The 18,240-nt window shown below is 56.5% G+C and overlaps 3 protein-coding genes across 3 annotated transcripts; all 3 read right to left on the minus strand.

The window, feature by feature from the left end:
• Window positions 1-244: 244 nt before the first annotated feature.
• On the minus strand, window positions 245-1,654 carry BESB_049360 (Toxoplasma gondii family A protein; the record flags this gene model as incomplete). The annotated part of the gene is made up of 1 exon (XM_029363387.1): window positions 245-1,654. One exon carries the CDS (start codon window positions 1,652-1,654, stop codon window positions 245-247), a length of 1,410 nt encoding a protein of 469 aa, XP_029220753.1.
• A 6,101-nt stretch (window positions 1,655-7,755) lies between these two features.
• On the minus strand, window positions 7,756-9,039 carry BESB_049370 (Toxoplasma gondii family A protein; the record flags this gene model as incomplete). Its single annotated transcript, XM_029363388.1, has 1 exon — window positions 7,756-9,039. The coding sequence occupies one exon, from the start codon at window positions 9,037-9,039 to the stop codon at window positions 7,756-7,758; it is 1,284 nt and encodes a 427-aa protein (XP_029220754.1).
• Window positions 9,040-12,074: 3,035 nt separating this feature from the next.
• BESB_049380 (BT1 family protein) lies at window positions 12,075-15,002 on the minus strand (the record flags this gene model as incomplete). The annotated part of the gene is made up of 1 exon (XM_029363389.1): window positions 12,075-15,002. One exon carries the CDS (start codon window positions 15,000-15,002, stop codon window positions 12,075-12,077), a length of 2,928 nt encoding a protein of 975 aa, XP_029220755.1.
• Between the last annotated feature and the right edge of the window lie 3,238 nt (window positions 15,003-18,240).

Genomic DNA, 18,240 nt, shown 5'->3' on the forward strand with positions numbered 1-18,240 from the left:
AGCATACCAGAGCAACGTAGCAAGTTACTCAACTCTCAGACAGGCGACTGACCTTCAGGCAGCACTATATCTGCGCCATCAGGTCTTCTCGGCTTGCCGGGAAAAGAGGTGGCATCGCGCCGCAACGCCACGAACAAGCAATCCATTCATATACAAAATGCCGGCTAAAGAAATAATATCAGTGGTATCCGAAGAGCTCTGTGACCTTCCCTCGGTTTGATCCTTCTGAATTGCATCAGACGCTTTACAAAAACGCGCCAAGCATAGCAAAAACAGAGACAACCAGTGCAACTGTTCCGGCTGCGACGTGCCGAGCTCCCGAGTGCACCACGATGGTCAGGTACTTCTCTTTCGTTTCCGCCGGCGTTGCGAGTCGCCTCAAGCGCCCCTTCAGATCGCCTTCTCTACCGACCTCTTGTGGACCGGCCTTCTCGCCACTTTCTCCTTTTATGCCCTGGGACACCGAAGCGCTAGCGGGATCTCCGCTGGCGACGCCACTCGTGGGTTCTGCGCTTGAAGGCTCGCGCTCGCCAGACTGCGTGGGAGTAGAAAGTTGGTCTTGTTTCTTACTCTCGGGTGGGCTTTCTTCCTCCTTCTCGGCCTTTGCCTTCTCGTCGGTTTCATCGGCTGATGGAGGCTGAGGCGGACCCTCCTGTCCAACAACACCACCGGCGACTGCGTTAGATTCCTTGTCTGAGGGGATCTTGGAAGTGTCTCTCTCGATGGGCGGGTCTACAGGCAGGTTGCCTGAGTTCTTGTCGCTTATCTCCACTTTGCCAGCACCGCCGTGGATACCCACATCACCAGTTGGTCCCTCTTTGTCATCGTCGGCGGCAGCGGGGTCCTTCAGACCCCCCAGGGCAGGCGCTGCCGGACGATGAGTCTCGTTTTCTGGGGACGCCTCCTCGCCCTGTACCCCACTTGGGCCTTGAACTTCGATGACTGGGGTACCCTGAGGCATGCCATGTGCCGAAGGCATCGGTGTAGTCAACCTGTTGCTCAGTTCCGTGTTGTTCACGCCATCTTGCGCTTCAACCTCGTCGTCTGTCCCTTTAGCAGCATCTTGATCGAGACTATCATCGGCTCGTTGCGAGCTGTCGTTTCCAGGCTTCCTAGTCTCTGGTGGCAAATTGCTCCTTGATTGCTTTGTGGAGGCCGAATCGGGTGACGACGTCTTGAATCTCACGCAAAAACTCACCGGCTCGACCAACTTCTCTGCAGGAGGGTTCGTAAACGTGTAAGCGGCAACACCTGCAGCGACCCCTTCTGCCGGCTGCGGTGCGGCGGGACTCCGAAGCCATAACGGTAACTCGTAACCCGAGAAAAGCTTCTTGTACTCTACGGTTTTCTCGAAATTGCACTTCCCGTCCTCAAATACGTAAGCCACACTGTTAAGAGCCTGCGGCTCGGGAGATGGAGAGGTACCCTCCTTCGCCTGTGGCAAGAAAATCGCGGCGTTGGTCCCGTCCTCAACGCGAAGCACCTTCCCCGGTCCGAGCCAGACCACTCGCTCGATGTCGGTCTCCAACCCTTCCTTCGCGATTGTGATGGTGAAATCGGGCTTGGCATGGGGTTCCTCTGCGGCGGACGCCATGCACCACTGCAGCGCCGCGTTGACGAACAGGGCGAGTGGGACGCGCGTCGTCGGCCTCATTTTGTATACGATTCGCCGCTGGAGTGTCTAGTGGCCGCAAGCAGGCAATTTGGAGGTGTCGCTCAAGAGTTGACGCCAGAAAACATCAGTCGTGAATCTCCTCACAATGAGAGAACGGTTTCCGGCTAGTCTGGTGCGCAGTGAAGGAGGGAGCCGCTAGCAGTCGGGCGCGTCGAGGAGGACGTTGCCAGCAGCTCACCGCCCCGCGGATGGGGGGTTCGCCAGACAGCGCGGTCAGTCCGCAGGCGGTGTGCGGCTCTTGACCGCCACGCCGTCGCCAGTTTTCACGGGCGAGGAAGGCCACAAGGATGAAAGGACGGAGTGTGAAACTGGCAGAGTCTCGGCGTTGGCAATCGATGGTCAGTGTCTGTAATGCGGTGTGGATGAGGTGGCATGTACGCCGCGAATATTTGCAAAGCAGAAACTGACAAACTTTCAACCTGGTTTATGGAGGTGACTTGTCGCCTGCATGTTACTAACTTCTCCTTTGTTGCGGCCAGTTATCTCCTTCGTTGGGCTGTCACATCTTTCAGTCTGCTCATCCGCCCAGTCGGTGGTGCATGATGGTCCGGGTGGCTTACCTGCTGTTGCAAGTCGTTTGCGGCGTTCTGTGAAGAAAAGGAATTCTTGCGTAGAGGCGTCAGAGAAAAATCTCGTCGCAGTCTAGAAAATACGGAGTAGCAGAAATCTTTGATGGCCTCAATAAATGAGCATGCCAAATCAAATGCGAAGTCTTCCACTATCCAGGAGAAGCGGCTTCTTGCCTTCCTCGTTTGGCATACCGCTTGGCGCCCGCAGAGCTCGATCTACAGTGTGTAGTTCCGATTCCATGCCGTTCGTCAGCCTTTCACTGATCTCATAGTAAACTAGGTCTGAACTTCTTCGTCGGCACGTTAACTTTGCACCTGGTGCTGTCCACCTCCGAAAGTGGTATTCGATCCGAATCAGTGTGAGCAGTCCGTCAGTTATGCGCATTGGTTCTCCTGCCGACAAAACCGGAAGGCCCGCGGAGCCGTCTGAAGACAATTTAGCGGGGTAGGTCTCGGTTCCGCATACAGGTCACTGACCTCACGGACTGTTTTTTTCGGAGGCAAGCGTGAAGATTATACATGTGTACCCAGTCTCGCCTTGTCAGACAGGAGAGAGGTGTGTCTATAATAGTTCCATAGCTCACTCAAGCACTTGTTTACCCATGTTTCTTCTGTCATTTGTCTCCTCTTTGGCCTCAGCGAGTGGACAGGCGATCTTCTCTATTTTTTCACAAATACCCCGCACGGGTCTCCGAGGCACTGGGAGAGGTGGGGGTTCTGGGCGTCCGCACGTAGATTTGAGGTTGTTCAACCGCAGCGGGGGGAACGTTTCCACAAAAAGTGCGAGGGTCCTAGCTGTCGCCCACCGCACAACAGGTGTAGTTAGTGTGCCTCTCCTACGTCTCCGGTTCCTTTGGCTCTCTGATAGTTGCTAGTGATTCGGTGACCAGAGGGGTGGGTTCAGAAGCCCCATGATATTTTGGCACGCTCGTAGGGTGATGTATCTTCACCACATGTGGTTTCCGTGAGCGTTTACGCGCTTTCCTTCGCCGTTGGATGGATGGCACTGAGTGGCTTGACTTGTCGACCCCCTCCGCTCCAGAGACTGAGAAATCGCAAGATAGCACTCAGTGGACTCATTGGGGTGCTCAGGACGGCACATACTGGTCAATTCTGTCGTCGACGCACATGGTAAAGTAGAGTAAGTCTTCGTGCCTCCACCGAGGAATTCTGGTCAGTATTGGTGCTATTCAGTGGCTGTGGTGAGAGGCCTGCACATGATGTGAGGTTGGCGCACGAGGCAGGATCCCTCTTGGATCGGAACCTTGCTGGCGCGTTGCTCGTCCGTCAAAGATTCCGCAAGCGTGCATCGGGCGAACACACGTCATTGTGGTTTTCTAGTAGATACAATAGGTACAATTGCATCGATGAAGTCGGCAAAAGGGGTACACCAGCTGCCAGCGTGGTGTGGCATTCACTGTACTCCCTCGTGCAACACCACACAGGTAACGCAAATCGGATGCTCACCGTACAGTGGGCGCAAGACAGTATCACACATTAAAAGCCGTCTTGATTAACCATCTGCTTGAGTCGTGCATTCGTTCCTCCTCACGTTCTTGTGAGCGGTGGCTAACGGATTATTTGTAGGAAAGGCTCTCCTGCGGGAGCGGTCTGAGTCAAGCGCGAATAGCCTACGGGCTGTTTGCACCCAGTCACGGCTCCATTGTAGGCCGCTCAGCGTTTCTGTCGCCCGAAGGAAAAACTGTGATATATTTTGTGATTGACTAGTTTCTGACGAGGTCCTCCGCGCGCTTTGGTCTAGAGCCTGTGGAGTGGAGCGTTGCGTTGCCACGGTGTGCCTTCGCGCTTGACTGTGAAGCATCTGTGACAAGCGTTGATCGTCGACGTACTCTATGTTGCATTCGTTTGAGGAGCCACCGTTCTGCCTCACGTCATGCCCCTCCGGCGAACTGTGTTAAATATAAAGGGTCAGATTCTCGGCGGTTCACAAGGTGTAGTGCATGGCAGCGTGTCAGTCCCAATGGCGTGCCTGCGCGATGTTGATCTGCATGTGGGTAACGAGCTGAAGTGTCAGGTCGGGAACTCGTCGAGTTCGCCGGAAATCGGCTGCAATTCAGATTTTCGTATCAGTGGGAACCACCGCTGCTTCGACCACCTGCAATCCGGCGTAAGCCGACGGGCGCGGCAGTGCTTCCTCCTACAGCTGCTCGCGATATCGCTATAGCATTCTGCAGTCGCACGAATCAACAGTGCAGCCGTGCCCCCTGCAACGGGTGTGCCTCTGCGTTTAAGCATGCAGGTGAGTGTGCAAGAAGGAGATCATCCTCAGTTAATGGGAGGCTGCGTGCCAACGATGCCGGCTTTCGTACCCGCCTTCTCATAACACTGAAACCGCGGGAATGCTCGAGGAACGGATGGCCCAGGCTCTAACGCGTGCCGTAGCCTGGATCACGGAGTTACAATGAAGGTTAAAAAAAGAAAACAACACGTAGAAAGGCAGTCTTCTCGAGAGTGGAAAACGCAGATGCACCTGCGCGAGTCTGCTGGGCAGGTCAAAGTCGACCGAGAGGGCCTGTCTGCTTGACCCGAGGGGAAACAAAGGCTATCAGGGGCAGCCCTGTCGATGTGCGTCACTGTATTGGAATCGACACCGACACGGACGAACACCACCGGACGCGCAGTCCTAGCTGATTCGAAGGAGCGTTTCGCCGCGTCGCAGGTATCGCTTTTTTCTCTTTGCTTTGTACGAGCGTAGCCTTTTGTTTGTTTGCCAAGAGCGATGCGCGAACGCGCGCCTGCCTTGTTCTGTCGCGACTGCAGCCCTGCTGAGGAACAGACGCTCTGCGAAAGGGCCGGTTCGACCGATCAGCGAAGAGTGAATTCCCGACAGAGCCGCCGGTGAGCACGGAGGCGGTCTCGACGCTGTCGGCCTCTCAGCAGGTGGCCTCTCTGTTCGCTCTTGTCTTGCGCGCGAGACGCACGGGCGCTCTCCACGAGGCACCGCAAGCCAGCTGCATCCGTAGAAGGTAGCACACCCTCTGCAGAAAGAGACTTGCGGGATACTCCAGGATGAAAAGCTCTCAGGAGCCGCCAGCCACGGAGTCAGGGATACAGGCCGCGGCGAAGACTGAAGCAACGAAACGTGGCGTAGACCTGCTGTAGACGCAACACGGCGACTTGTACTACAGGCCCGCGAAGCATATCGGGGATGAGTGAGGTCCCATTTTCTTCGTTCCTTCACGCTCGGTGATGGTGGAAGGGTTCCGAGGTGTCGAGTTCGGCCCTCCGCCGGGTCCGTGAAAACATGCGGCCGGCCTGAGACGCATGCGGGAGAGGTAGACGGCTCCATGCAAAATACCCATCTTTTTCTTCGCGGGTTTTCCTCCTCAGAAGAAATGCCGCCTCGCAGGTGAACTGGCGGAAGCAACGCAGGGCCGCGACCGCGTGTGGCAGTCTGGGCTACTGCAGGACCCGACAACTTTCGACTGGTGAGCGTGCACGCTGTGGCGCTGCATCCTCGAAGCGCAAGAGCGGCTGCACGCCTGTTCATTTTCAGGTGGATGGGAAATCAGTCAAAGGCAACATCCCCCCTCACCCGCTCCTCTGACCACGGAAACGGTTTTTCTCAGTCATGCAGGACAGAAGTGATGACTCTCTTGGAGGGCAAAGGCCATGCCTAAGAGAGAAGGAGGAGGATGTTGAGCCCAGAAACAGACTAAAGATGAACGAGTTGCGAGTATGTCGACCCGGTAAGAACCGAAAAAACACGAGGCTACAGTGCCGGGAGGATACCTCGGGGCAGAGCACCTGCCGGTTCGGGCCGACAGCAGACAGAAGGAGAAATCTCCGGTTCCTCAGCCGCAATACGAGCAATCACCCACCACTAGAGTAGAGACGGAAATCAGGATGGAGACGGGCGCGGGACCGTTACGATTACAATCAGTCCTGAGGCAGTCTCTGTACCTGAGTCATCTGCATGCGGCAGCAGCCATGAGAGGAGGATGATGAGTCTCACATGCAGTGACGCACGGAAAGCCTTTCCAGGCGTTCTTCTGATCTTCAGTGGACTCAATAGTTATATCGGACAATTCAGCGATGGCCTCTGCTGGAAAGAAAGAGCACTGCTTCCAGGGTCATGCCCCGCTGGTCCGACCGGAGGTGCGGTGCGAATGTGCATGCGCTAAACCCCGAGCTGTATCTGTTTATGTAGCCGAGCGAAGAACGCACTACGTTGTATACTGCAGCTACTTGCTGTGACTGCCGGCTTGTCCTGTCCTTTGGTTGGGTCTTTTCCCACGCTCATTCGAGGTATCCCGGGGTAACACGTTGGCCAGAATGTTAGAGTTATCGCTTTCGCGATCTGTACAGCTCACAGGCTTCCTTGTTTGTTGCAGGTTTCCTACGAGATTCAGTTGTGGTTTGTTTCGGACGGCACGATGGTGGGAGGACGCTGATGGTACTGCCGGACTGGTTGCGTCTGCATGTTTTGATGCCTGGGTCTGAGCGATAAAACGGTGGTGCTCTCGTACTTCGACTCTGAGCACCTCTGCAACCCATACACAATACCCTGTCTTTCCTAAACAGCTTAGCAGACACCGTAGATACGATGAACTCTCGTCTGCGTTCAAGGACGGAGTTACATGTTTTCCGCAGACACTCTCTAGCGGTTGGCGTTGTGTAGTAGGGAAGGATTCAATTCGGGGCCGGCATGCCCTGAGTCGCCCATGACGTGATTGCTGGAGCTCCGTTAGTTGAGAACTTGGTGAGCATTGAGTAGCCTCGACAATGCTTCAGGGAAATGCATGAGGATGTGCGGTCGGGTGCGACCGTAATTCTGATACAGGCTATGTGCGTGCAGTGCTGGTAGCGTACGGAGTGAAGGTCCTACGCTTGCCAGGCCCGTGGGCACGAAGTGAGGGGCGTGCTTCCCGGTGCAGCTAATATAGTTACACCTGTATACGCTCAACCTCCTAGACGCCGAGCGCCGGGGTATGGATTTTCGGTGCCTGACCCGCGTTGTGGAAGAGCCCCGTAAGTCTTCGCGGTACCACGCGAGGGCGCAAAAGGACGCGTCGGTCCTCGTCTTTCCCGGGCGGCGCCTGCTCTGAAACGTGAAAAGTGTGCAACCGGTGATGTGCCTGAGCTGCTGTGCGCGTGTATCAGACATGCTTGAGCGGCGCGCTTTTACGTGAGAACTGCGGTGCTAGAGCCTGATGCGGGCGGCTCAGTTAGCCGCGTGGCTTCTCAAAGTCGTTACACAGCCTCGGTGTTTCGGTTCATCGCTTACAGCTGTTCACTCCTTTCAGATGCCGTCACGTCAGGCGCAAGTCATCGCAAATACAAGCCTTCCGAGAGTAGGTCGTACAATGGTGGACCCCGCCACGGACAAATGCACGAGTGGAAAAATCGGTCTCAGCAAGTACCTATCACTTTGGCACCCCTCCATTCGGTGGCGATCCACTGCGTGGTCGCTCTCAAGCAGCTCTTTTTCTGCACGGCCCTCCTGGCAGGCGAGCGTGCGGCAATACGCGCTGCAGCCGTCGCATCTGTTCAGCAGGCCGGCGTGAGCACAGCGGCAATGGCTACTAGAGAAGCACCGACTGCAGCCGCTCCGGTGGAGAGCACCCGGGCAGCGGAGACCACAACGATAGTCATATACACATCCTTCCTGGTTCTGCGCCGTGAGAGCCTTCCTGCGGCGGCGGGCTCGCGCGGTGCTTCATCAGCTTCACTGACTGTACCCTGTCGGTCGGACTGGCCGTCGCGGTCCGCCGCACTATGAGCGTCGTGTTCTCCTGATGATACTGTAAACTTCGTTGGTGTGAGACTGACTGCAGTCGCCTTGCCTGCTTCGGAAGAGGCACGAAGACCTGCATCAAGTTGCGGAGCAGCACCCGGCGACGCAGCGGGAAGCTCGAGGTTTCTGTCAGGCTGCTCCAGCGGTGCCGCGGGGCCAAGACCAGCCGGCCCCCTTAGCTCCTTGCTGTCCTCGTCCTGTGAAACCCCAGGTTCAGATGCCTGCGCGTTGCTGACGACGCCCCCCGCAGCCCTGTCTTGTGCATCCTGCGGTGCTTCTTCCTGTGCAGCCTCCGTCGATGCGGGTTCGACGGAGGATTTCGCAGGGGCGATGGCGGCCGCCGTAGACACAGTGTGCTCTTCGGCCACGACCGGGCCTTTCGGGTTTCGGGGCTCCTCGCGATGGCGGACCCCTTCCTGCTCCGTAGAAGGGAACTCAGCGACCGTCACCAGGGAAGCGGCCTTGCTGTCCTGAGAATCGTGAACAGTGCCGGAAGCACCAGACTGTAGCTCTGGTGCAACGCTACTGGTATTCACCTGCTCGAGGACAGATCTGGGCCCTATGATCCTCACGCAAAAACCAGCCAACCCGCGGAGTTTGCCGGCAGGAGGATTCGTGAACACGTAGCTCGTCCCCTGTCCCGATGTGGCGCCAGCGTCCCGCAAGATAGTCCATAGTTTCCCGGTATATTTGGGGAATATTTGTGTGTATGAAATGGTTTTTGTGAAGTCACATGCACCGCTGTGAAACGGATAGGCGACATCGTTGATCGCATCCTCTGAAGGCGTCGGGCTTGTCGCTCCGCCGGCCTGAGGCATGAACACGTTGGAGGTGGAAAAGTCGTCCACGCGGAGCACCTTCGACGGCGCGAGCCAGAAGACTCTTTCAACATCGGCCTTCAGACCCTCCTTCGGAATGCTAACAGTGTAGTCGGGAGTTGCCCTGGTTGTCGTCTTGCCTGCTACCGACTCGGCGCCTGACAGTGCGCCGCCAACCAAGAAGATGAACCACATGCGTTGGAGCATTCTCTGTCCCATTTTGCTTGGAGTGTGACTATCTGAAAAAAAAATTCAGGGCAAGTTCACGGGTCAAACTCTGTGCAGATTCGACGATGTCGAGGCGCGGACCCCTCACGAGGAGTCGCTCAAGAACAGGCGACTCCTTGATAGAAACTGGAACCGCAGTTCTGAGATTTGCTTGTTTACTTCTCGTCTCAGGAGACAAACGATCCGTCTCTTTCCAAGGCGACTTAGTGCAGGGTTGAGATTTACGGCTCTAGTCCCTGCCCCGCAGTGGAGCGTCTGGAAACCCTGGACGGGGTGGCGGTGGGCTGGAGTTTTCAAAAGGGAGCGCGTAAAAGTAGACGCGGCTACGAGCGACGCGGTGAGCAAGGCTTTTATCCACTAGGATGGATCAAAATCGGCCTTAGCTCTTGAGAAGTTTGCCGGTAGTGTCCTGCTCGATGACGCAGGCGTCAAGTTGCCAGGGGGAGCCCGGCGGTGTTACGGGCGCGTGGGTCTGCAGGGAGAAATATTCTTCTTCAGCGCAAAAGCAAGCCCGCGGCAGCCAAAGTTGACCCGAAAAAGTTCCTGGTGAGGGGAAAATAGAGGATTCGGTCGCAGACACTCGGGAACCTGCAGTCCGTCTACGCCGGCCCTGCTGCTGCACGCCCCAGCGGACAGCTCCCGCAGGAGGGTACACCGTTGCGGCTGCAGCAAATACCGCTAGAACCGCGCAGCTTTCTCGCAACTGCTTGCCCCGACGTGGCTTGAGCCACTTGGTCGGAAGCACGTTGCTGCGGACTGGGCAGCTTCCTGTTCGCTGAAGTGGTGCGAACCGTTCATCTGCAGCTTCCATGAAGGTTGCACCTTATCAAAAACTGTGTGTGAACACCTGTGCGGTGTATAGCCCAGGCCGCCGTCGCCGTGCACACTCGTCGAACTGCGATGTCATCCGGGGTGGAGGGTGCAGCATGTCCGTCGGGTTCGGATGTAGCTTTTCAGATAATCTATACATTTCGGCTATTGTCATGGAAGAGCGAGATCCCATCGCTGGCAAATCTCGGAGCTCTGAGTGAGTTGCAAACGGGAGGGACACGGCGCCGCCTATACGGAAGCGCCTGTGTCTGCTCTCGCTTCCGCGTGCAACAGAGGACCCCGCGGGTCCTCCTTCAAAGTACACGCGAGACGGACGCTGAGCGGACTTGAAGTGCTCGCAGATCGCGAGCGTGAGACGCGGCTGTACGCCTATTGGCACGTAGGTGACAGCGCTCCCGCGGTTCTGTCGCCTTTGTTTGCCGGTTTCTTGTGCATGCTGATACAGTACTTATCTTTATCTCATACCTGGACTCATCTGCCGTATTCTCAGACCACCCACATCTTTGTGTACCCGATTCGAGCTCATACTACACGAATAACCGTACATCGAAACGGGCTACTCTACAGTATGTACTGTGTATGGCGTGCGTGTTGTGTTTCCACCGCAATCAAGAAATGACCTACTCGCCGTTGTACCGTGGGGACGGAAAGAGTACCGGGACAGAAATCTCTACAGGTTTAACTGCTCCCCTGAAGGCGCTTTCGAACGCTGACCCACGACAGCTGCGCTGTTGCTGTAGCAGCATCCAGCTCCGTGTGGGAAGCGCCATCACGAAACTCACAAGAGCACCTAGAGCAGAGAGTTGCGCGTAAGACTGTGACATCGCCTGCGCGGACTCAGCAACCTTGTCCCATGGCCCCACACTCTGAAAGCTACAGAGGAGTCTTGTCGATTTGTCATCGCTGACTAGACTTCGTGGTGGCCGCCTGATGACGACGTGCGCGGCAAGCGGCATTCGATTAAAAAAAAACCCTCTGGAGGGTGAAACCGACAATTGTGAGCCACTGCAAGTTTGTAAATGTGGAGGCGCAGGATGGTCGTTTGCAAACTACCTCGCGATAAAGGATGACGAGTTGGGGGAATGAGCTGATACAGATTCGTACATGCGAATGCCAGAGCAGTGCTCGTCGTACCCAGGAGAATTCATAAAAAAAGCCCCGGAAGTGATACACAGACCACAACACCGCACGCACTGCAGACCGTCGTCCCGAAACAAGGCTAAAAACACGGGAAACAGGAAAATGTATTTATTGAATATGGTACAATGATCTCGCGTCGAAACGGTTGTGTCGTTCGCCCATCCTCCCTCGCCCTCAGCCCGGACTTACCGTACAAGGAAAAGGATGTCACGCCTTCTTCTATTCCTGTTCCCCCCCCCCCCCCCCCCCCCCCCACACACACACACACTCTATCCGGGCGCACCTCTCCAAAAGATGAAACGATGAAGCTTTCTCTTGGCATATCTTCATTGCTGAAAATTTTGCACCGTGCTCCTTCACACATGGTCCCCGATAGTCCACCCTCGGAGCTTTCGACTGCAGTGGTGACCCCTACCCTTCTCTTTTGCGTCGGCACAACGCCCGGTGACAGTTTCAAAGAATCTCTAGATGGGTGAACGCTTTACCCAACCTCTAACAAGTAAAAATACAGAGCACCATACACTGGCAACGGACGAAGCTGCGACGGATGCTACTACACCGCGACTCCGGCCTTCTGCCGAGAAACAAACACAAGCACTAGATTTTCTCTTTTCAGATCTCGTCGCTCCACTCTAAAGTGCCAGATGTCCTCCAGCGCACGTTTCGCGTGTGCATTTGACCGAACTTGTTGGTGCGCATGCGACAGCGTCGCTGCGTGCTTGACGCATATGCCTAGTGACCCGTCCCCTCCATTCCCTATCCCTACAGGCCAGACACACCCCAGAAGAGGCGAAAAATCTTTCTGGCAGCCGCCCAAGACTTCGAGTGGCGACCTGCACGTTACCATGCAACTCCCGCACTGATTTACCCCTCCACTCGGTGACGAATCTACTCCTGCCTAATATGCTCACCTGGCAACTCAAGCTATGAGTGTGTGCCCGTCCCCCCTTCACTGCTGAATCCCCCCCGCTCCCTCTTCTTCTGTCCGTGCGCCCACGCGCCCTCCTCCCGCGTTAGATCATATGCATCTGGATCGATTCCTGGCACTCGGTGCTCTATTTTTGAAGGCGCTGCAACTCCGGATCGCAGGCGAAATCCAGAATCTCCTCCTTGACCAGGACGCAGCCGGCACCGCGCCCTGGAGCCGCAGGCACTACCCCCACCGCTCGTTCTTCACCAGCATCGAAGGACAGCTGCGCGCAGTGCTCCGGCGTGCTGAGGTTTGTTCGCGGCGAATCGCGCTCTGTCGTTGTCTCAGGGTGGAAGACTTCGAGGACACTCTCCTGGGAACTGGAAGCAGGCCCATACTTTTCGCTCTCAGACAGCGACTTCGCGTCGTCGCAGCTTGCAGAGGGACTCCCAGCCGGACGCGCAGTAGGGAGGGGCGAAAGAAGTCCCGGCGTCGCATTTGTCGGAGGCGCGGCGGCATCCGCCGCGGCGCCCCAGCCGACGGACTCGACATCTGACTCGCCACTGAGATCGACATCTTCGCTTTCCATGGGCGCCACGCGCACTCGCCTGTCGTGGGCAGAGCCGCGCCGCGTGCGAGGCATTTCGACGTCGTCTGCCTCCGCCCAGCGTTCACTGGGCAAGTTGACAAACACTTCGCCGTCGAGGTCCTGGCAATCCCCGTCGCCGTTCTCACTTGCACATGCGCTCGTCGCACCTGGTGTACATAAACCCGGCAGCGAGTTCACAGTCTCGCCGACGCTGGTGTTGGTGCTGTTCCACCTTTTGATCACGCCGCATTTGGTGCTGCCCTCGCTGATGTCTTCGAGCTCGAGTTCCTTTTCTTCCTTTTCATCGAAGAGCCCAAAGTCGTGCTGGATGCGAGAAGACATTGGCGAGTTCGGGAGGAGGAGGAAGGATAGCGGAATCGCGAAGAGCGGCAGTGCGACCTGGGTGATGAGAGTCAAGTTGCCGAGGTTCCGGAAGTCGCAGCCGCCGGGCATGTGCTCGCCGGTGGAGATGTTGGCAACGCTGGTGGCGAAGATACCAAACTGCTTCGAAAAGTTCCAACCCATGTGCGACATTCCATCCATCACGGCGTAGGCCGTGCTCTCCATGCCCTTGGGGCAGAGTCGAGAGGTGAGGATGTAGCCGGGCATGTGGTTTAGTGTGTTGACGAGGTTCAGGATGATGGCGTCTCCAAAGAGGTACATGAATTTGTCCGGGATGCCGACGTAGACGTTGAGGCGGAGGACGAGGATGTAATCAAAGAGCGACGCGGCCGCTCGCACCGCGATCGACAACCAAAACACGTGGCGGAATGTCCAGTCCGCAAGGAACGAGTGAAACACCCAAATGCCAGCCCAGTTCGCTAGTGTCCCAACAACTGAGATGTATGTCGCGTAGTAGGTGTAGTCAAAGTGCGGCCCGTCGGGGATACACGTCGGACTGGCTGTGTAGAAGAAATCGAGTGCGCCCGAAATCGACACGTTGACAAGACCCCACAGGAAGAGATACAAGTTACACTTGGCCAGTTCCGGAGGGAGACAGACCAAGCAGAGGACAATCAACAATACGGAAACAAGGCAACAGTACGGAATCATGACTAAACTCTCTCCAGGGAACGCGATGGTGATGATGACGACACCCGTCGCGCTGACGCCAATCGCAATCGCCAGGAAGAGGAACCACTTGTGGTTCCACAGCTTCGTCGTCAGAATCTGGAAAGGCACCTTCGCTTCGGGCAGGAAACCCAAGAAGATGGGAATGAACGACTGGGCGGCGACAGGCAAAGCGAGGTAGTAGAGCGACTGCGTCCCGACTGCGTCGGAGATAGGTCCCACGATCGACGTGCCAATGAGGTTGCCAATCATCCAGCACATAAACACAAAAGTCACAATGTCTCCCTTCACTTCACGATTCTGCTCCATCAGTTCGCTGTACTTGCCCGAACACATGAGCACGAGCGTACTCATTTGCGAACACACCAGGAACACGCCTAAACCAACGATCCAGACGTTCGTCGACACGACATTGGCGGGGACAAACGCGAGCAAACTCACGCCACAGACTCCAACGACGTTCGCGATTAACATGTAGTACCGCTTGTGGTAGCCGCCCAGTGGAACGGAGTCGCTAATCGTGCCCACGACACCCATCATGCCCCAGATGACCGTCCCGAGCGCGTCGATGCCCTGGTAAGTCCCTGCGTCCTGTCCTACGCTCTTCAGATAGGGCAGCAGCGAGCGATGCGTGAGTCCGTACAAGATTCCGCGGATGCCTCCAAAGACCGAGAGAAGCAGAAGAAAGAACGGCGTGCCCACGTGGCGACGCACGCGACCGGCGAAGCGGAAAATGTTCACCGGGTTGATGTACTCGAGCTGATCCCTGGTGCGCTCCCGGCAGGTCTTGGGCCGCGGATCCATCGCCGAACTTTCACTGCTGATGTCGCTGCCCTCCTCAGCCTCAGGCGGCACCAGGACCATCGTTTCACCTTCCAGCGGCATGAGTCCTCCGCAAGTCGGGCACAAGCTGCGGGCCCCGGCGATGTGGTGAAGGCCCTTCTTGCGTCTGCGTCGCTTTTTCTCCGCGTCGCGCTCGTCGACGCCTCCCGCTGTCCGCCCCACTTGCGAGTCTCCGTCGCTTCCGCGCGCGAGAGAGGACGCGTCGAGCTGCTCGCCGCCCTCTTCGGGGTCACACAGCGGCACGATCTCAACGAACGTAGATCTGCGCCCGCAGTCGGACAGCGGCGACGACGCGCCCGAGCGTCCGGCGCCCAGCGCCAGCCCCCCCTTCTCCCTGGCTTCCGCGTCCGCGCCGCAGCTTTCGACACCCACCGACGAGGAGGCACTCTGCAGCGCGACGCCTGCACTACCAGACCGCCGGGAGCATGTGCAGTGGTGCAGCGCCCTCCCCTGGTGACGCGATCGCTCGCGCGAGGTCGCCTTCTCCTTGCCTACACATCGTCCCCAGCAACCCGACGCGACCATCGCGGCGACCGGGTTGGCCGCCAGACAGCACGAGAAAGACACCATTTTGGCGAATCGAAAACACAACTGTCAAAAGGGGACAAAGAGAAAGACTCCCCGAAGAACCGGAACGGGTGGTGTCAGAAACGCACACAGCACCCACACGAAACAGACGACACAACACACTAGACGAGAGAATATACACAGACGACTGAGAGCCACAAAAGGCTGCAGCCGCAGCACAGACGCGCCACCAGAAACCTCAACTAGGCAGACTGCGTCGTCGCGCGGTAACCACAACCTAGAAGAAAATCCACGAAGTGAGAAGACCCTCAAATGTGCAGACTATGACTTGAATTTTCTACTGAGCACAAACACCCTTGTGCCTCTCGGAAGACTTCCGCGGAGGAACAGCGACCTTCACCTGCACATCTTGGATAACGCGTGCCTGCAGTGGGAACGAACACAGACCTCCACTCGTGTTGAAACAAATGGAAGAAAAACTGTCCAGCGCCGAAAATTGAACCGAAAGAGACCGAGGGGGCCTACGCTTCGTTTTCGTAGAGAAAACATCCGAAAGATACACACACGCACAGCACACGTCGAGCGACCACACAGACACAAACACAACGCAACTCAAACAGAGGACTGGCTGGTTCACGAATGTCACGCTCGACAACTGCGAACCAGCGTTTTCACACAGCACGCACAAGACTAGTCGCGTTCTACGCAGAAACCTACAAACGACGAAGACGGTGTTCGGAATTGGATGCGGGATGACGCGCTGCGTCCGCCGCTTCTGCGGAGAGAGTTCCCAGAACCGCCATCCCGATTAAAGCACAAATTCGGGAAAGTGGAGGAGAGGACGCGAACGCAGATCCACAGGAATACATCCGCCCGTATGGACAGTTGGATGTGCAACCTTTCATTCCAGACTTGGCGTTCTCGACACGGACGAAAACACGCGCGCGGCCAAAAAGATAAATTACACGGAAATGAACGCGTTGTAAAGTGTGCGGGGGCGACAGCTGGAAAAGGGCAACCCTTGTCCGCGGCGCCAGTCGGCGAGCCTTCAAAACTACCGAGGCAAGGCAACCTAGAAAACGAGGGAAATCCCTTCGAAACAGCGCTAACGTCGATGTCCAACGTCCAGCATTTTCTTTATACAAGACCCCGATGGGACAAAACGGACAAATGCAAACTCGAAAAGTTTGAGGGGGGGGGCTCCACCTTAAGACGTCAATCGAGCAATACGCGACGAGTCTCACGGCAAAGACCGACAGAAGAAAAAGCGAACGACGGTTGAGTGGTGTCGACAGAAAAACGAAGTGGGAGAAACACAACATAAAAGATGCGGAACTAGAGCCGAGGTGGGCAAAAGTTTACATTCTTTCACCCCGAAAAAATTTGTTCGTCAGACGTGGTCGCGCCTGAAGCTGGGGAGTGGACTGAGAGAAGGGCACGCGAGAAGAGGAGGTGCTCAAGCCGCCCGCTCCACGATCCGCAAGGTGAAGGACGACTTCCTTGCCATTGGGAACCAGTCGTCGGCAAGAAGACGGTCGAAAACGTACCAGAGACTTGTCTCCATAACTACTAGAGCCGAAATTCCCGCTCGACCGAGCACGACAGGTGCGTGGCAGCCACACGTTGTTTCCTGTGAAGGGAAGCAGGCACCGCCACCGCAACTACGACACAGAGGGAAGGGGGCCGGCGAGAACTTCGTCGAAAAGGAAGACGCAAAAGCAATGAAGAAGCCGAACGCGCGGGGAAAAAAACAGGAAGAAGCAAGCGACGCAACGTCGCTGCCTCCTCTACGAGGAGAGACAGAAAAAGCAGGAAAAACAAGGAAGGAACGCTACGCATGTACGCCCTAGGCCATGCCCACGTGTCCATTCCCACTGCAGCCTCCAACAACCCCGAGAAATCCAAGCCGCCAAAAAAAGACGGTCACGCCCCGCACACTCGTACCCCCACTGACCTCCGCTCTCCCACGCCGGACGCAGTTTGCGCCGCTCGCAGCGCCTCGTCGTGAGGCACACAAAACGGCCATCCTTGCTGGCTGCACGCCTAAATGTGCCGCGGACTCGGGGAAGGAACGAAGCGGAGTCGTATCTAGAAAAACGGCCGTTTGTCGCCTCCAAGTGGCCGTTCAGCTGCTTCGCCAAGCAGAGGCACGCATTGGCGGCTGAGTCAGCAGGAACCCCCCCCAACAGCACGAAAACGGAGCGAAAACACGACGGCGCGTGTCAGGGGTGCGCTTCCCAAGCTGTCGTCGCCTCTCCAGTGAGAGTCTTTCTACCGGCGTACCACGAAGCAGCCCCTGAAACTGCCAACTGCAGCGTCTTTCTGCAGTGACACACACTTCTTTGGCAAAATTCCAGCTTGGAGTGACTGTTGGACAGATGTCGCTTTTGAGGTGCACTCCCGTCTTCGTCGTGGGAGACCCAGCGCGGATTTATCCACTCTGCCTACTCACACGGCCTGGTATGTGCCGTCCGGATGTGGGTGCTCTCCAGACAGAGCAAAAATGAGTCTGGATTCGAGAAAGAGGTCGTCTTAGCCGAAGACAGCCACTCTGATGCCGTTTCACCAAATGGAAACACCCCAAGAGCCCGAGAGCGGCAAGGGCCCCGCTGCGCTGCGGGAAGACAGCACCGCGCACATAGTCTTGCGGCGGTTCTGGGGCCTGTGTTTGCCTGGGAAACTGGGAAGTGATGGGATGCCGTTCTTCTCTCCGTTTTCCATTCTGCTTAGGACGTTTCGCTTTGTCTTGTTGGTCATCCTGAACTGTCAGCACGGACGAAACCGGGATGGAGCGTTGCTCCAACCGCGCAGAGACGTCTTAGCGTACTACGGCAGACGTTTCCGTTGGCGAGGGTGCGCAGAGTATTGGTGGCAGAGCGAGACTCCTCGTATGCAAGTGGAGAACTCAGGACCAGCATCTTCGACTGCAGAGGATGGCCTTCAATCGGGGAGTGCAGGTATGCCTCTTCCTACACTTCACATGGGCAGCTCACGCGTCCTAAAAAGCTATATCTGCGAACACGTAAGGTTACCGCTGGGTGTGCTGTCAGTGAAGTATCTCAGCGCAGCTGCGAAAATGATAGCGTTTTTAAGGCACAAAGCGCCGTTGAGCCTCTGCTTTCCATGCCGCCTAGCGTGGACAGGAAATGCTCACTACGTCTAAACTGAAGGCGAAAAACGCTGAGTCCTGTCACACTAGCATCGCAGAGATTCTCCAACGCGATGGATGACACTATGTATATTGATGCAGCATTCTGTTTCCCTTTAGCTTGTTGGTTTG

Source organism: Besnoitia besnoiti, chromosome III (genome assembly GCF_002563875.1).
Source record: "Besnoitia besnoiti strain Bb-Ger1 chromosome III, whole genome shotgun sequence".
NCBI lineage: Eukaryota > Apicomplexa > Conoidasida > Eucoccidiorida > Sarcocystidae > Besnoitia > Besnoitia besnoiti.